Source organism: Bison bison, unplaced genomic scaffold (assembly GCF_000754665.1).
Source record: "Bison bison bison isolate TAMUID 2011002044 unplaced genomic scaffold, Bison_UMD1.0 scf7180017864373, whole genome shotgun sequence".
NCBI classification, from domain to species: Eukaryota; Metazoa; Chordata; class Mammalia; order Artiodactyla; family Bovidae; genus Bison; species Bison bison.
Window position 1 is genome coordinate 7,806,739 of NW_011494945.1, and position 19,772 is coordinate 7,826,510.

At 44.3% G+C, this 19,772-nt stretch overlaps 1 protein-coding gene across 8 annotated transcripts in view; it reads left to right on the plus strand.

The window, feature by feature from the left end:
• The window catches only part of SCML4 (sex comb on midleg-like 4 (Drosophila)), a 111,846-nt gene that overhangs the window by 47,609 nt on the left and 44,465 nt on the right, over nucleotides 1-19,772 (plus strand). For 7 of the 8 annotated variants that reach the window (XM_010856651.1, XM_010856650.1, XM_010856649.1 and 4 more), the window contains 2 exons: nucleotides 12,441-12,570; nucleotides 15,509-15,709. In XM_010856651.1, the coding sequence (XP_010854953.1) occupies nucleotides 12,441-12,570; nucleotides 15,509-15,709 (331 nt within the window). The remainder of the gene's footprint in view (nucleotides 1-12,440; nucleotides 12,571-15,508; nucleotides 15,710-19,772) is intronic. The other variant, XM_010856656.1, reaches the window with a different exon arrangement.

Below are 19,772 nucleotides of genomic sequence, written 5' to 3' on the forward strand. Positions count from 1 at the left end.
ATTCAGCTGCTGTAACAAAGACTGAAGAACAGTGGCTTAAGGATGATAGAAAGTAATTTCTATCTCATGTTAGTGTCTGGGAAGGCCATCTGGGGCTGATTTCGTGCCTTGGTGTTGAGGACCCAGGCTTCTGTAATATTGTTGTTTTGCTATCCTAATGGGTTTCCCAAGTGGCGCTTAGAGGTAAAGAACCCACCTGCCAATGCAAGAGACGTAATAGACATGGGTTTGATTCCTGGTTCAGGAAGACCCTCTGAAGGAGTGCACAGCAACCCACTCCAGTGTTCTTGCCTGGAAAATCCCATGGACAGGGGAGCCAGGCGGGCTGCAGTCCATGGGGTCGCAGGACTGAGGTGACCACAGCTGTGCTATCCTAAGACACAGTCTCTACTTCATGCTCTAAGATGGCTCCTCCAGGTCCCACAAGCCGATTAGTCCAGCCAGCAGAATGGGGACAGAGGTAGCGGAGGGCAAGTTGTTCCTCTTTAAGGATGAAAGCTTCAAAATTGCACACAACCCTCATGCTTGAACTCACTGGCCAGAACTCACTGAGTCACTTGGCCACACTTAGCTCCACAGGAGGTGACAAAATGTAGTGCTGAGTGACAAGGTGATGAGCTAAAATTCAGAGATCGCATTAATTAATGAAGAAAGGGGCATGGATATTTGGGAAAAACTAGCAATCTCTGCTAAGAATTTAAAGGACAGTCTTCCATTAACTGGAGAATTAACTTTATGAAGAAAGTACTTTTCTAAAGAACATGGGTAAATGCAACATTTGGTTTTGTTCCTCCTTTTTTATTGTCATCCTTTTCCCCACTGAAAAACTGTGTGTTCTTGACATTGTAACAAGGATGTCAAATTCCCAAAAATCTCAATTAAGAGAATGCTCAAGCTGAAAGTAGAAAGGATTTTGTTTATTTCAACAAAATTCTTTAAAGCCTCTTTCTAAAATGTGTTTTTGTTATAAACGCTGAATGGGTTTCAATGCTTCTTTGATTATCCAGATCTTGTATTGCCTTGAGAGTCATAGTTATGAACACTAAATGTAGTCTAATAGTATGCAAGGGAGGAATCAACATCTAACTCTTCCTGTGCCTACTTCCTGTCCCTCACCTGCTGATGGTGCATATGATGTGCCACCTGTGGCCATGAGGGAAATGACTACATGGGCACAAGGCAGGGGCCATTCCCTTGGGCTGAACAGTGTGCAGCACCTAGGGCAGGGACCGTCTCCCCTGTGGTTTTTCTGTGACACCACCACTCCCACCCTAGGGCTGAGCAGTGATCAGAGGTGGGGCTGAGCAGTGATCAGAGGTGGGGCTGAGCAGTGATCAGAGGTGGGGCTGAGCAGTCATCAGAGGTGAGGCTCAGCAGTGGGTCAGGGGCAGCGGTACCTGGTGAATGTTTTCTGATCAGCATTTTGAATGTAACTCAGAAATGAATGTTAGTTGGTATTTTCACTTATTTTGAAGAGTAATAGAAATGTAAACAATGAAGTTGTATGTTGAAATTTCACTCATTCGTCAAGGATGTGATTGACTTTGCTGAATCGGATACCAGTTGGTGAAAACAAAAAGTGTTTGTTTTCATGCTGTTCACTGTGTAATGGCTACAGAAAAGGCACACTTTAAGTTTAATTTGCATTTTAAGTATTTTCTCCATTACTCTCGTAAACCTGTGAGTTAACAAAACAGTAAATCCAGCCCTATTTGTAGCATTTGCCAGTTTCCAAGGTGTAAATATTCCCAACATAGCCAATTTCAAGGCACAAATGTAATGTTCCAGAACGTGGAGCTGGTCAAAGATACTGCCGTTTCACTCCTGTAACTGTATTTCCACACAGATGCAGCAGTAAAATAATTAGAAAGTGGTGAGTTTTGATTAATACTCTGTAATTACATGCACTTCAGTTTTTAATAATTGCTGTGTTTAAACACAGATATTGCAAACAACTTGCAATATTCCTGAAAATTTAACAATCATATCTTGTGAACTGACATAAGCTGCTCCATCTCACCACTGCTCTGAGCTCTGCTATGCACAGAATGCCTGTAACTGCACGTTCCATGTCCCCCCTCTTATCTGCAGGGCTGACCCCATGCCTGCTGATGCATAGAACTTAGCTGCCTCCCCCGTTTCTGAAGAAACTCAGTCACAGCAATTTACATTCCTTGAAGTGTGTGGTCTCTACTGAAGGTTGTCGGGGTCACAGGACAGAGTGGACACTCCATTAAATATTTCACATGAATGGATCTGTTTTTCTGAATTCCACTTTAGCCAGTGATGGTTATTTTTGTTTTCCTTTTTCTTCCTTCTGTCTCCTGATAACTCATGGAGTACTGGCTTCATTGCCTCCTCTCCAGATCGCCTCTGTCAGGAGGATTTAAGTCATTCTCTTCAGTCCCACCCAGACAGAACAGTAGCAACACCACCACCACCTCCGCCCATGCCCACCCACCCTGTTGCACTTCACCAGTTTCACTACCTCTCTGGGCCCAAAGGAGAATATAAACCCAACATAGAGTTGGTGGGAGAAAGTTCCAGCATCCTCATGTTATTCCCATCCCATTTGCTCCCCTGAAAAGCACAAGAGACTAGACCATTACCCTCCCATCTCTGAGCATCCTCTTCTGTCTTCGTTATTATGCAGGCAGTATATCGTATTGGGGTAATTTTATTTTCCTTGAGAAGTTTGTGCAAAGATTGGTTAACTGGGATCTCAGATTTGACTGAGGGGTATATTGCCAAAGCAGGTCCCAAGGCCAAAGGATACTGGCCCCTCCATCCCTTGCATGTTTAATCTCTCCCAAGGGCAAGGAGAAAAAGGTGTGGGTAGACTCAGACAGGCTGACTCCTCGGAATGGAATTAGGTCATTGGCCACAAACTTCTTGTTGTTGGAGCTGATTTGCATTTCCAACAGGCAAGTTTTTCTAGACTGAAGTCTGAGGTTAAACACGGTGAGGTATTCAGTTTTCCCCAACCCCACTTCCTGCATCGCTGCAGAACCCTGAGGGAGTTTTGTGTGAAGAAATAGAGCAAACCTAAAGGAGCAATGTGTCCCCAGGGAAAGCAATGGGCAGGGACGTGGACAAAGCTATCCTCCAAAGGAGTCAGAGAGGAAAACATGATTAAAAAGTGAAGGTAGGGAAAACATGATTAAAAAAAATAGAACCCAGTATATTAGTTTCCTAGGGCTCCTGTAACAAAATACAACAAACTGAGTGACTTAAAAAATACAAAATTTTATGAAAATTTTATTTATTTTTAATTGAAATATAGTTGATTTACAATGTTGTGTTAGTTTCAGGTATACAGCAAACTGAATCAGTGATATATATATATATATGTATTCTTTCATATATAAGAAAATATTTATTCTATATTATATAATATAGTTATAATGTTATATAATAGTATATATTATAATTGTATATATAATTGTATATATATCATTATATAATTGTATGTATATAATATTATATATAACAACATTATAATGTTGCTGTTGTGCTTAGTCACTCAGTCATGCCCAACTCTTTGTGACCCTTTTGGACTGTAACCCACCAGGCTACTCTGTCCATGGGATTTTTCAGGCAGCAATACTGGAGTCGGTTGCCATTTCCTCCTCCAGAAGGCTCAGCAGGTAAAGAATATGCCTGCAGTGCAGGAGACAAAGGAAACACTGGTTCAATCCCTGGGTAGAATATACGTATATATTGTCTTTCTCTGTCTGACTTACTTCACTTAGGACGATAATCTCTAGGTCCGTCCATGTTGCTGCAAAAGGCATTATTTTAATCTGAATACTATTCCATTGGGTATATATGCCACATCTTCTTTATTAATTTGTTGATGGAACAGTAGAAACTTATTGACTCACTGTTCTGCAGGCTGGAAATCAGATCAGGGTCGGCCAGGTTGGTTCTTTCTGAGGGCTGGTAGGGAGGACCTTTTGTAGGTCTCTCTCCTGGCTTCTGGGGGCCTCAGATGTTCTTTGGCTTGTGGATTGTCTTCCCTCTGTGCATGTTTGTCTCTGCGTCTGAATTTCCCCCTTTTATAAGGACACAGTCATACTAAATTAGCGCCCAATCTAATGAGCTCATCTTAACTTGATCATCTGCAAAGACCCTATTTCCCAATAAGATCACATTCATAGGTGCTGGGGGTTAGGACTCTAACATCTTTTGTGGGGAGACACATTTTAATCCATAGCATTCAGTGTAATAATCTTTATCTTTAAACTAGGCATTTAGTCTATTTATATTTAAAGTAATTCTTGAAAAATTTGGGTTTAAATCGATATTTTGTGTATTCTATTCATCCTACTCATTCTGTGTTCCTTTTACCTGTCTTCCTGCCTTCTTTTTTTAAACATATAATTCTTTCTTTTCTACTCCTTGAAGTTTAAGCACTGTGTTTTCTAGTATATTACTGATTGCTCTAGAAATTACAGCATGCTTACATAGTAGAGTTTTCTAAAGTTAATCTTACATTTGCTTCTTCCCAGATAATACAAGGACCTTAGATCACTTTTAACTCGATTTATCACCATATTTGAATATTATTGTCAACACACATCTTAATTATTTTTTGTTTTTTAGTCCCCTTAAAACAATTATTTTTGTTTTGTAGAGTCATTTTCATTTAGAATCACTTGCTTACTTACCACTCAAAAATTCTTTATTCCTTTTTACATATCATACATCCTACCTTAATCACTTTCCATTTGCCTGTAGTACATCTTTTAGAAGTCTTCTTTATAGATCCTCTAGTGAGGAATTCTCTTAGCTTTTGTTATCTAAAATTACCTTTAGTTCATCTTCACTTTTGGAAAAAAAATATTTTTTCTGCGTCTGATTGTAGATTTCTAGGTTTTTATTTCCTTGCAGCACATTGAAGATATTATTTTGTTTATCTCCTGGGGTACATTGTTGTAAAGAACTCAGCTATCCATCTGACTTACTGGAGCGTTCCCTCCAATAAGGTTTTGTATTTTTAAGCTAATTTTAAGATTTTTTTTTCTTTTTCTTCAACATTCTACAATTTCATCCTGTTGTGTCTACCTATGGATTTCTTTTTTATTTAGTGTGTTTAGAATTTGTTGGACTTCATGAATCTGTGTATTAGAATTTTCATCAGCTCTGGAAAATTCTAAGCCATTATCTTTTCAAATGTAACTTCTGTTCCATTCTTTCTGGAACTCTAACGTTAAAATGTCTATATTTGCCTTGTCTATTAACCTTTCTTCCATAGTTTTTATGCATTTATCTACTTTTTAATGAATTTCTTCTGACATATCTTCTGGCTCATTAATTCATTCTTTAGCTATATTTGTTGTTGTTGTTTAGTCGCTAAGCCATGTCCAACTCTTTGTGATCCCATGGACTATAGCCCACCAGGCTCCACTGTCCATGGGATTTTCCAGGCAAGAACACTGGAGGTGGGGTGCCAACCATGTCCAGCTCTTTGTGACCCCGTGGACTATGGCCCACCAGGCTCCTCTGTCCACGGGGTTTCCCGGGCAAGAACACTGCAGCAGGTTGTCATTTCCTTCTCCAGGGGATCTTCCCGACCCACAGGTTGAAACCATGTCTCCTGCTTGGCGGGTGGATTTTTACCCTTGAGTCACCTGGAAGCTATGTTTAGTATGCTGTTAGATCTGTTTATTTAGTTTTTAATTTTAGTTATTGTATAGAAGTTCAATTTGGTTCTTTTGTAGTTTTGCTGTTATTTTTATAGTTTTCTGTTCTCCAGAGATATTTTCAAACTTGTCTTTTATATCTTTAAACAGAATATCAGAGTTGCTTTCATGATCTCAGTCTGATAATTGAAATATCTCAAGTATTTGTAGAGTTTGCTGTGTGTTTTTATTGCCCATTCTTGCTTGGTTCCTTGCTTTCTTGTGTGTTTGAGCTGTGTTATTCATTGACTTTGAAAAATTATTTTGGAGATTTCTTTGAGACCTTTCTCCAGTGATGATTTGAGTTTGTTTTTTCAGGTAATCTGGGAGCATTGCCAGATTGGGTAATTTTTAAACTAACTTCACAGCCTAAAGTTTTCTTGGTGACCCAAGTTTTGTGAATTTGGGCTGCAAACCTATGTGAGCTCTGGCTTGTGGCAATATCTTCCCAGGGATTCTGCACACCCTCTCCCCCTGTATTAAGGCAACTTTCCTGAGAGTCAGGGATGGGTGTGGTGAAACAGGACAAGTTTACAGCTAGCTGGCTCACCCTTACCCGAGGTTTTAACCCTTCGGGTGAACCCTGGGATCTATGGCAATTCCAAGGCCTAGATTTCACCTGTATTTGGGCCCAATTATTCTTTATATTATATATTGTTAGCCCCTCCTATTTTTACTAATCTTACATTTTATCCATTGTAAGTAGTTGTTTTCAGTTGATCCAAATAACATAGTTTTCTATATTCCCAGAAACAAAGCTCCAAAGAAACTTAGGATGCCACATTTCTTCTAATCAACACTCAAAAATATGGCACTGACACTGGTTTTATCTCAGACTCTTTGTTTTCAAAAGTGGTCTAATGCAAGGTACATAAATAACATTATGAGTTGAAAGAGAACTTAGAAACCAACAACCCGGACTTCCCTGGAAATCCAGTGGTTAAGACTCCATGCTTCCACTGCAGGGGGCATGAGTTCAATCTCTGGTCAGGAGAACTAAGATCCCGCATGCTGTTGGTACAGCCAAAAATAAATAAATAAATCCAACAACCCTATCCTCATTTAGGGCTTCCCTGGTGGTGCTAGTGGTAAAGAACCTGCCTGCCAGTGCAGGAGATGTAAGAGATGCAAGTTCTATCCCTGGGTTGGGAAGACATCCTGGAGAAGGGCATGGCTATCCACTCCAGAATTCTTGCCTGGAGAATCCCATGGGCAGAGGAGCCTGACAGGCTACAGTCCATAGGGTCGCAACGAGTTGGACACAACTGAAGCAACTTGGCAGGCACACACCCTCATTCGGAGGATGAAGCCCAGAGGTATTGAGTGGTTTCCTCAGAGTCCCGTGTGAACTGGGGGCAGGACCAGGATTAGAACTCCAGCGTCTCTGAGGCCTGTGTTCTCTTCACTCCCCTGCAGTTTGCTGGGCAACATGAAATCATGTCAGTTCTCAGTGTCCATTTCCCAGATGAGAAAATGTGGATGCTTAGCTTCTCTTCATGTTTTCTCCCAGAAGTACTATGTAGAACCTATCGTGTGGTATTTTGCAGGCTTACTGCTTGAGTAGTAGAGGAGGAATATTTAGAATCTTGGAGACAAGTGAGTCTTCTGCAAAGTTAACTAAATGAGCAACAAGTAAAATGCTAATGTTTTAAACTAATGTAATAGAAATATATTATCAAAACAAAGTTTATGTGAATAAATCTAGAAGTTATCTTTGCTTTTGCATTTTATCTCTCCCATCACCCTAGTTTCAATTCCAAAATACACCTGAATCCAACCAATTCTTTGTCTTCACTACTTTTACCCTAGTTCAGCCACCTATGCCTCTTGCCTGCACCATATGACAACCTCCTCACTAGTGTTCTTTTCTCTATTTTTGTACCCCCTCATCTATTCTCTGTATAGCAGCCATACTTTACTTTATAAAATAAAATCTAGGATGTGTCTTTCTCTGCTTAAAATGCTGTAATTGTTTCCATTCCTCTTAGAGACTGTATTTATTTACTCAGGCTCATATAACAAAGTACCACAAAGAGTGTGGCTTGAAACAGGAGTTCTGGAGGCTAGAAGTCCAAAATTAAGATATTGGCAGGGACATGCTCTCTCTGAAGGTTCTAGTGGTTCTGAAGGTTCTTGACTCTTCTGAGCTTCTGGTGGTTGCCTGCAATCCTTGGTGTTCCTTGACTGTAGACCTATCACTCCAATCTCTGCCTCCATTGCCATATGGCATTCTACCTGTGTGTATGTGTTCAGATTTCCCTCATCTTATAAGGACACAAGTCACTGGTATTAAGGCCCACTCTAACCCAGTGTGGCCTCATCTTAACTTGATTACATCTGCAAAGACCCTATTTCCCAGTCAAGTCCCATTCACAGGTACTGGGGCTTAGGACTTGAACATGTCTTCTTGAGGGGGACAGGATTCAGTCTACAGCACTGACCTAGAAAGTCCTCATGATTGGGCCCTGACCACCTGGCTAACCCCATCTTACCTCCTTCTGCCTTGCTTACAATTCCAGCCACCCTGGCTTCCTTGTACTTTGAAGAAGCCAAGCTTTAGGAGGTTTACACTGACCCCTCTGTCTGCTTGGAAAGTTTTTTCCCCAGGCTCCCTCTTGTTATTCAGATCTTGAAGTAGGTGTCACTTCCTTATCGGCCTACCCCAGTCACCTGTTCCCTTTTATCACATCACCATATTCTACCTCTCAGAGTAGTACTTATCACAATGTGACATTTTTGTTGTGTGTTTCTTGTTTCCTCCTACTATGATATTAGCTCATCAAGAACAATGACCTTATCTCCCCCATTCACAGCTGTATCTTCAGCGCCTAGAACAGTTTCCTGTGCACAGTAGGTGCTCAGTGAATATTTGTTGAGTGAATGACTACCTCATGGAATGAATTTTTTTTCCCTTTTCAGACTTAGCTTAAATGATGCAACTTGGAAAGAGCAGCTCCTGCCTAAGCAATACTTAGGGACCATTGCAAAATGTATTGGGAATATGTTTTTTAAAGGGGATCATGAGCAAGTTGTAAGGTAAGAAGGTGGGTCTTCAAAGATTGGGGAGATATGGTCCCAAGTGTGTAGGTGTAGAAAATGTAGATGGGTCCTGGGAGGAAGATGGACAATTCCCTTTCCTGCTGTGGCTATAGGAGCAGGAAACTTGGAACTCATTTGTATTTCTGGAATTTCTAATAATAAAAGTATAATACCAGCAGCAATAATGATAATAAATGTTTACCGAGTTCTCACTTTGCACTAGCCCTGTACTAAATGTTTATACTTCATTCTTACCATCCTTGTGAGAAGGTATCATCCTTACAGATGAGAAAAGGCAGACTCTGAAGGCTGAGTAACAAGACTTAGCACAGCGTTAATGAGTGACTGAGCTGGGTTTTGAACCCAGATCCAAAAGCTAGTGCCCCACTGCATGTGCCCACTGCTCTCCTGAACTTAATTATTTCTGGCTGTGCCGGGTCTTCGTTGCTGTGTGTGGGCTCTCTCTAGTTTGGCGGGTGGGGGGTGGGTACTCTCTAGCTGCAGTGCATGGGCTTCTCATTGTGGTGGCTTCTCTTGCTGGAAGAGCACAAGCTCCGGAGTGCGCGGCCTTCAGTAGTTAAGTCAGTTAGTTGCCCCACGGCATGTGGGACCTTCCCAGGCCAGGGAGCCAACCCGTGTACCCAGCATTGGCAGGCGAATTCTTAACCACTGGACCACCAAGGAAGTTCCTGAACTCATTTTTAAGTTCTGCTCTGTTGTTTCATCCTCTGCTGATATGCAATGTTAGTCGCTCAGTCATGTCCACCTGTTTGCGACCCCATGGACTGTAGCTCTTCAGACTCCTCTGTCCACGTAATTCTCCAGGTAAGAATACAGAGTGGGTTGCCATCTCCTTCTCCAGGGGATCTTCCCGACCCAGGGATTGAAGCTGGGTTTCCTGCATTGTGGGCAGATTCTTTACTATCTGAGTCATCAAGGAAGCCTCTACACATATGTATACTCCCCAGATCACACTGCATATCCTTCATTTACCCACTTCTTATTGTCAATCTAACAAATACTGTTTAGTTAGTACATCTGTTTCTGCCACACTTGCATATTTCTAGAAAAATACTTGAATTTTACATTCTGTCCCCTTCTCCTTTAGCATGCCCTGGCCACACATCTCAGTTTGTAAGCGAATCCCTTCCCAGCTGTTGTCAGTGATTTTCTATAGCAAGTGTCTTAGAGAAGGTCTTCCGCTGAAGACAGCAGGAACAAGAAACACTCCAGGCCCTTACTTTGGATCTGTGAATGGAAAAGAAAGATGAGCCGCTCCCAAATTCCCCAGCCCCTTTGGTGGAGGCTCCAGCTGGCAGGGGCCACCTCTACCCTTCCGCTTCATCCCTTCACTATACTTCAACACAGCAAAGCACAGCCACTGGCAACCAAGCCCTGGATGAGGAATCGCCACACCCATTTGATTATGGTTTTGAATTTCAGGTAAAGGTGCCAAAGCTGACAGCATCTGTATGGGGCTGTTGGCTTTGAAGGCCAAGGGTTAGCTCTTGTATGTCAGAGCAAGGCATCCTGGGCAACAAATCTACGCTGCCAAGAAAGAGGCCTCTTCTTCTTCCTTCCTATTTGTGTTTTTCTTTTTTTTCTATTTGTGCCAGATTCTGTTTTTAAGATTTTTAAAATAAACTATATTTTAGAATAATTTAAGTTTAGAGAAGAGTAGCAAAGATACAGAGGATTCTCATATACCAGACACCTAGTTCCCCTTATTGTTAACATCTTACATTATAGTGTTACATTTGTCACAGCTAGTGAATTAATAATAATACATTATTGTTAAATAATATCACTATTTTAATGAGATTCATTACTTCTTCCCTGTTCTGTTACAGAATTCATCCAGGATACCTCATCACACATTCAGTCATCATGTCTCCCCTGGGCTGTGAAAGTTTCTTAGACTTTTGTTGTTTCTGATGACATTGGCAGTTTTGAGGAGTATTGGTCATGTATTCTGTAAGGGCTTCCCTGCTGGCTCAGATGGTAAGGAATCTGCCTGCAGTGAGGGAGACCTGGGTTTGATCCCTGGGTCGGGAAGATCCCCTGGAGAAGAGAATGGCAACCCATCTCCAGTGTTCTGGAGAATCCCATGAACAGAGGAGCCTGACAGGCTACAGTCCATGGGGTCCCAAAGAGTAGGACACAACTGAGTGACTAACACTTTCACTTTCATTCAATGAAATATTCTGCAATTTGGACTTGTTTGAAGTTTATCCCATGATTAGATTGGGATTATGGGTTTTTGGAAAAGAGGTCTCACAAGTAAGGTGCCATTACCATCATGTCTTATCAAGGGTGCATACTACTGACATGGTTTATCACTGTGGATGGCGATCTGGCTCCCCTAACTGAGGTGGTGTTTGACCGGCTTATCTCCTGTAAAGATACTTTTTCCCCATTTCCATACTGTCCTCTTTGGAAGGAAGTCACTATGCGTGGCCCACACTCAGGAGTGAGGAGCTATGCTCCACAATAAAATACTTAGAATTGTTATCCCTGGGAGATTTGTCTATTCTCCCCATATATTTACTTAGTCAGTCATTTATTTATGTAAGTATGGAGTCATGGATATTCACTATAGACTTTTTTTTTTTTTACTACTTTCTTTATCTGTTGCTCGTGTTGCTCCTGGTTTGACCACTGAAACTCTTTCAGATGACTCCTTTGTCCCTGGGACCTACCCCTTTCATTGTTTGTGTATGTAGGTAGTTTTTTAATTTAGTACTTGCCTTTTTGGCACAGTAAGATGATCCAGGCTCATCTTGTATGTTTCCTGTCCTAGCCCTAGAATCAGCCATTTCTCCAAGGATACCTGGTTCCTTTGATTGAAGAATGGTATTAGAAATCAAGATAGCAGCATTTTGTTTTATATTATCCATTAAAAACCAAAACAAGCCATTAAAAAAGAAAGCAGCAATGAAAAGCAGTCTGGAGCAGGGTTGAAACACAGGTCAGCAGTGAAGAGGTGAAGTAACTGACTTACTCATATTTTTAGGGTGGAGAACTGAAATTAGAAACTTGTCTGTTGAACCATGGTACAAAGAGTGATTTGTTGGTATTGATCCATCACCTAGTCATCTCTCCCTTAATCCATAACAGCAAATTTCAGCTCCTCATTTGTAATTTCAAGTGAGCAACGTTCAAGGTGGCTGCTTGTCACCACTAAAGAATGCACTCGTCTGCACTCTTAGGCTCCACCGCAGGAAAAAACCCCCGAGAAGCATTTGGAAGACCAGCTCCTGCTCTCTTTGCCAGCAGGATCCAGTGCGCTCTGTGAGCAGAAAGCTCAGCAGAGTAGACAGAGCTTCAGGGCTGCTCACTGGCTGGCTGGCTGGAAAACCCTGTCTTAGGAACCTCAGGAGCACAGGGGCTCAGGCGGGGAACGGACCCCACCCTGCATCCTGCCCTCAGGAGGCTTACAGGCTTCAACTCTTCACACCTCTGTGTGTCCCACACCCACTGCCTGACACAGTCATTTCCTGGGCGGCTCCACTGTATGGACGGGGTGCAGAGCTCAGCTCTGGGTGTGATCCAAACTTGAGTCTTGCTCATGAACTCGAATCTGAAGTTCAGCTTCCAAAGCAGCACAGTAGGAAGCATGATGGAGTAGCAGTGGTTAACTGAGCCCAGGAATGAGCTTGGGAAGGTGTAGGGAGCATCTCCAGATTTTTCACTGATTCCATGGGTTCTCTCTTGCAGCTTAAGTCTCGAGTTCTCATGACTCCTTTAGCCCTGTCTCCTCCACGGAGCACACCAGAGCCCGACCTCAGCTCCATCCCTCAGGATGCAGCCACGGTACCCAGCTTGGCAGCCTCACAGGCTCTCACAGGTAGGTCAGGTGAATGAACTCCAAGGCTGTGATGACTTGTCCACAAGCTAAAGTTCTTTTGTGAGCTAGTGAGCTACCACCGAGATGGCTCAAATGAAGGATTTAATGTGTGTTAGCTGGACAACACATAGGATGACCAAATTCTCTGAGAACATCTATTCAAATGTCTCACAGCCTGAATTATTTGCAGTTGTTTTTCAATGCATCTTGAATTCGCTGGTTGCTGTGAGTGGATGGGGACTAGAAAGAGTGGTTGTTGGCCCATCTTCTTCTCTTCAGAGACAGGTTAACTTTGTACCAATAGTGAGCCTGCTCACCTCAAAGAGTTTCTGTCCCTGTGTTTGTGCTTCCAGATCTCCTAAGGATCCTGATGTCCCCCAGTCCCACCTAGTACCAGCCAGTCCAGTCAGGGTAGACCTCTGCCCAGTCTCTCTGATGGGGTGTCCACCAGTGGACCGACAGTTCCATCCCAAGAGTAACAGCAATAGGATGGTCTCTTTCTCTCTTACACACACACACACACACACAGATCCTCCTCATCACAAACCACCCCCAGCCCCATCCCATTTCAATTCCTTGGTGCCCTCCCCATACTGTTGGGTAAAAACCAGACTTTGCAGTATGGCCTACAAGGCCCTGCTCTAGTCTTTAGGGCCCACCATAGGATCATTGCATATTCTCTCTTCTCTTTCTGGAATGATCTTTCCTCTGGTCACCCTCTCTTGTATATCAGCTCAGGTAGTGGTGGTGGTTTAGTCGCTCAGTCATGTCCAACTCTTGTGACCCCATGGACTGCAGCCCATCAGGCTCCTCTGTCCATGGAATTTTCCAAGCAAGGATATTGGAGTGGGTAGCCATTTAGTACTCCAGGGGATCTTCCCAACTCGAGGATGGAACCCAGGTCTCCCACATTGCAGGCTGATTCTTTACCATCTGAGCCACCAGAGAAGCCCCATCTCAGCTCAGGTACTTCCCTCAAAAAAGCCTTCACTGACTTTCCTGCCAGGGTTCCCAGGAAGAGCTCTTCTAGCCCCTCCCTAGTGTTTTTGCAGCCAAGGTCCCACTTCACTTTCTGTAGTTCTCTGAGTAGATCTTTCTCCCCTGCAGGGCCCTAAGCTCTCTGAAGCTGGGGATCATGTCGATTTGGTTCACCATTTTCTCTGTGGGGCCTAGCACACTACTGCCTGGCATGAAGGTCCCTTGTCAGTTCGGGGTTTTACCGAATCATCTGGGCTTAGTAGGGGAGAAGGCAACCTGGTAGAGTGAAAAGAGCACACAGGTCATGACATCAGAAAGACGTGAAACAAATCCCTGTCGCACCACTAATTATACTTTCTGAGCAGCCACTTCACCACTTTTTACCTCAGTTTCTTCATTACCAACAAAATAATAATATTTCATTCTCAGGTTTATTTTGAAAATCAAACAAGGTAAAGTATATACAATGCCTGGACTATATAGTAGCTGCTCAGTAAAAACTAATTTTCTTCAACTTTATTACTGTTTAATCCTTCCAAAATTCTTATGGTTTCCTCTTAAAGTCTTTCTTCAACACTCCTCTGCACTAGTGGCCCCCAAGGTAAGATACTCATATCTGGGCTGGGGACATAGGGAGACGTAAGAGGAGTCATTAACCTGTAGAAGAAAATATGATAGCTACTATTAGTATTTCTTTTTATATCACCCTTTAAATTTTTCTATTTTTTGGTTGCATTTTAAATGTATGCAATACATTAATATGGTTGAGAAGGTCTATAACCTATAAATAAATAAACACATTTGGGGACACATGCTTAAAAGATTTTTTTACCAGTATGGTGTATTTAAAACTGCAGGGAGGATTCCCCTGGTGATCCAGGGGTTAAGAATCCACCTGCCAATGCAAGGGACACATGTTCAATCCCTGGTCCAGGAAGATCCCACGTGACTCGAGGCAACTAAGCCTGTGTGCCACAACTACTGAACCCGTGCTGTAGAGCCCATGCTCCGCAACAAGAGAAGCCCACAATGGGAAGCCAGTGTACTGAAACTGGAGGGTAGCCTGCATGCAGCAACAAAGACCCAGCACAACCAAAAATAAATAAAATTCTAAAAGAAAAAAAAACTAAAACTACAGGGGCTTCTGGTTGGGCTCACCTAAATGGACTACTGAGTGTTCATTATCCCTGAGATTGTTGATAGAATTCTCTTTAGAACTCATCGAATATATAGTTTTTGGAGTAATTAGCATCATGTCGATTTTTTTTTTAACTGAAGGTTAACAACAACAATGATGGCAAATGCCAAACATTATGTATAGCTTGAGAGCTTCTTGAGAGGAGGAGGGAAGGTTTTTTTTTTTTTTTTAAATGGAAGATAATTGCTTTACAATGCTGTGTTGGTTTCTGCCACACAACATGAATCAGCCATACACCTGTCTCCTCCCTCTTGAACCTCTCTCCCACTTTGCACTCCATCCCAACCCTTTAGGTCATCACTGAGCATCAGGCTGAGCTCCCTGTGTTATATAGCAACTTCCCACCAGCTATCTATTTCACATATGGTAATGCATATGTTTCAGTGCTACTCTCTCAGTTTGCCCAGAGGGAAGATTTTATATGTGTATATTCCCAGCATAGAAATACATTTGTACACACGGTCCATAACTGTCTATGCTTCAGATTCGAATACATCGGAGGGGACACACCTGTCTGTCTCTTCCCAACCAGGAGGCTGTCTTGAGAGCAAGCCCTGGCAGTTGGGCTTTTTTTGTCTCTTTTACTTGTCAAGTTGGGAAGAATTGGTGCCACTTTGGCCTTTTCAGCTTTCCCAAGGCCAGAGCCAAGGGGACATGGCTGAGGCATCCTGCCCCCGCCCCCCATCCCCAGCCCCGCATACAGGAGCCACTGCAGGCCTGATGTGCTTCGATACTGAGGGCTTTGTGGGTCTCTTTCCACAGTCTGCCTCTACATCAACAAGCAAGCCAATGCAGGGCCGTACCTGGAGAGGAGGAAGGTGCAGCAGCTCCCTGAGCATTTCGGGCCTGAGCGGCCGTCAGCAGTCCTGCAGCAGGCTGTGCAAGCATGCATCGACTGTGCCCACCAGCAGAAGCTGGTCTTCTCCCTGGTCAAGCAGGGCTACGGTGGCGAGATGGTGTCAGGTAAGGCCCTGGAGTGGACGGTATGAGGAGGGCAATGCAGGAGACCCTGGTTCAATTCCTGGGTTGGGAAGGTCCCCTGGAAAAGGGATAGGCTACCCGCTCCAATATTCTTGGGCTTCCCTGGTATCTCAGACAGTAAAGAATCCACCTGCAATGCAGGAGACCTGGGTTTAATCCCTGGGTTGGGAAGGTCCCCTGAAGGAGGACGTGACAACCCACTTTAGTATTCTTGCCTGGAGAATCTCCATGGACAGAGGAGCCTAGTAAGCTACAGTCCATGGGATCGCAAAGAGTCAGACACGACTGAGCGACTAAGCATGGCATCCATGGGTGTCTCCAAAGAGGAAAGCAGCTGAGTCAGGCTTGGGGGACTGTGGCCAGGGTCTGTCTCCATCTGCTGGGCTCCAGGGGCCTTAAATGAGCCTGTGTGCCAAAGGGGCCTGAGGAGAAGAGGCTCCCGGACCTGGGTAAGAAGACTAGACATCTGAATCCTCTCCCTTGACTTGTCCCTTTCTCTCATCTCCACTTCCAGCTCATCAATAAATCCTATTGTTCTAACTTCCAAATACATTCAGAATCAAGCCACTTTTCATGACCCACAGTAATCACTCTGGTTCTTTCCAAATCTAAGCCAGATCATGCCCCTCCTCTGCTCCAAATCCTCAACAGCTCTCATGTCACTCCCAGAAAAAGCTCACATCCTTACAAGGGCTCCCAGGCCCCATGTGACCTGGCTCTGGTCACTTCTCTCTCTTGTTTTTTTTTTTTTTTTTTTGGTCACTTCTCTTAAGTCCTCCATTTGACTCTGGTCACAATGGCTTCCTTCGTATGTCCTCCAACCACGCTCCTCCTGCCTCAGGACATTTGCACCTGCTGTTCTCTCTTTCTGGAATGTTCTTTCTCCAAGTGTCCATGTGACTTGCTCCTAGACTTCCTTCAGATTTATAGTCAAATGCCACCTTCTCAAAAATCCCTTTCCTGACTACCCTGTCTGACATATCAGCCTTTGTCACTATTTATTCTCCCTTCCTCCATTTCATTCCTTTTTCATAGCACTTGTCACTGTGCAGGGAAGTGGGGAAAGTTCATGGTCTCAACCTATCTCACAGGATATGTTTTTGTTTGTATTTAACAAGAGCTCAATCCCACCTCGCAGCACACTCCTCCAGTTTGCACCCTGACTGAACAGCATCCAGAGGGAGGGGGAGGTGTCACCACAAGGCGGAGGCGGACTTTAGAGCTCCGCCCCCTCAGCTGCTCCCCTGACCGAGACTGCCTGTCTTCTCCACGTGTACAGTGGTTGTCACCACTTGCCCTTAAGGCCTTGGAGCTCCACACCTTTGCAAGATGCTTTGAATCCGAGAGGACAGCCTGGTGTCTTCTCTGGCCCAGCATCATGGACACAGCCTCCATATACCCAGGCAAAAGGGAGCCAACTTTCCATTCACAGGGCAGTACAGGTGACCCTGCTGGCTGGCTAAGAGAGGATTTGAGAGAGGGGCCTCTAATGTGGCTGTGTCCTGCAAAACCAAAACATAAGTGTTTTCCTGGACTCCAGGTCAATAACCAGGGTTTGCAGGTGGGGAGATATTGCAGCACAGCTTCACCAGCTCTTCCTGACTCAGCCCTCCTTCTGGAGCTCCCTCTGAGAAAGAAACTGGATCTGTCTAGCTGGTAACTGATTAAAACAGAACTTGGCGAGGTCTGGGTGCATGTGTCTGACCCAGGGTGACTTCTAAGAGACTCCAGTAGATGCGGGCAGAAGAGAGGAGGAAGAAGAACTGCACCAAGAGGGGCCCAAGAGGAGAGTCCCACTGTCAGACCTCTGAGGGCTCCTTGGTTGTTCTTTCCTGATCTGAGAGTCAGGTTCTCGAACCTGGACTGCTCTCTGAGGTTGAAAGCCTTGTCCTTTTCCTGGCTAAACAGCAGAGCTCAAGACACAGACCAGTGCTCAGAGAAAGCTCTTCCTGCACTCTGTGCTCCTCCCTCTTGAGTGAATCCCACCCAGGTTCTTTGTGGCCCTGCCCTCGGCTGGGAGAGCAGACCCCTAACTCTGGTCTGCTGCTCAGCCTTTCTGTGGCCTCAGGGGCCTTGGCACTGGTGAGGAGGTTCTGCAGAGCCTGACACCAACATCCGAGCAGGCAAAGCCCTGCCAAGTTTCCCTTGGCTGAGGGATTCCCAGGAAGGCCAGAGTGGAGTGCCTGGTCTTGGAGAATGCAGTGGCACTGAGGAGCCTCCTCCTTGAGGTTGTGAAGCGGCACAGTGGTCTTCCACTTTCCTGGTGGTGATGTGGAAGCCCAGCAAGATGATGATTGCTCCAAGGTGGTTTAGGGAGGGGCCTAAGGAGAAAGACCCAGTCTCCCCCACTGTCCACCTAGAACCTGAGCCTTCAGACACTGCTTTTTAAACATCCTCGTGGGCACAACGTGTAGAAAATGGTGACACTAGTGTGGGCATCGTGGACCTGAAGAACTCAAACCTCCATGCTTGGGCCTCGGGCCACCCCAGAGGCTGAGGGCCCATGTCCCAGTACCATGGCCCATTCCCGGCACACCTGTTGGGATGCTCTGCCTTAACCATGTTCTCCCAGAGGGGTAGCTATTGAGATCTCACATATTACATGTCTGCTTCCAGGAGGTGGGATTTTCCCACTGTGTGAGCTTCCAGGAATCTCTGGGAATGTGGAAACCCTGATCTAAGGCACAGGCCTGATGCCCCAGACCCACCTGCTGTGTGGTCAGTCTCCATCTCAACTAGTCTTTTAAGGTATGGGAGGTGAGCAGCAGTGCCTGCCCCTCCCCACTTCCCCCCTCCCCCCACCCAAGAGGGAATCTCCAGCATGTCCCAGAGGTCAAGATCCTCCTTACTGAGCCCCTTGGCAGCTCTTTGCTGACCCTCCCAATCAGAGTCATTATTATGGAGTATTAAAGTGACAGGCAAACGCCCCTTAGAGGCCACAGGAGCTGGAAAAACACTTCAGGCCTTCTCAGTTTCCTCGTCTACATTATGGGATCATAACCTTCTTTCCACTGTCTTCACAGGACAGTCAGACAGCATAAATGAGGTGATAGACATGAAAGCTCTTGTTAAATTATTAAAAGTTACACAAAAGAAATGATTCTTTTTATTTCTAATTTGAATTGGTAGGTGTGTGTGAGAGTTTATTTTTCAGTTCTGAAATCAAAGTTAGCTCTGGTCGCCTTGTCCCAGTCCTTGCAGTGCGCTAGCCTTTGGGAGCTAGAGTATAAAAGTCCAGGCTGCGTTCCACATGTGCGCACTGAGGGCAGAGCCTGGAGGAGGAGGGGAGCAGAATGTCCTGCTGGGGATCTTTTTATGTGTTCCCCACACTGGAGCTGGTGTGTGAGCTTCACATGGCAACAGAGTTCCGTGAGGAGGATTACACAAAGAAACAAGTTCTCAGCTGGAGGAACTGGATGTTTCTTCAAAACTCTGGTAGCCCTAGAGAAATTGAGTGTGATCTAGCATCACTACGGAGAGAACACCGAGAACACCTTTGGAGTTCTTTTATAAAGACTCCTCCCCAGAAGGCTGAATGAACCCTGAACACTGGGTTAGAATTGGACACCTCAGTATGAACTCAGTTTTATTTGAATATACATATATATCTAGATCTGGGCTTCCCCAGTGGCATGATGAATCTGCTTGCAGTGCAGGAGATGTGGGTTCAGTCCCTGGGTCTGGAAGATACCCTGGATGAAGGCATGGCAACGCACTACAGTATTCTTGCTGGGAAAATCTGGTGGACAGAGGAGCCTGGCAGGCTACAGTCCATAGGGTTGCAAAGAGTCAGACACTACTGAAGGGACTGAACACACACACCCGTGCACACACACGTACACACACACAGTCACATCTAGATACAGACATTTATCAAGACCCACCTTTGATCCAAGTCTGTTTATCTAGAGTTGCTTAAAAAATGACGGTGTGTCAGAGGGATGCAGGAGTAAATCTGCAAGCTCCCAAAAGATAAAAACTGGAATAATTTAGCAATAAAATAAATAACATAGTGTTGGACAGCCCACAGTACAAAATAAATATA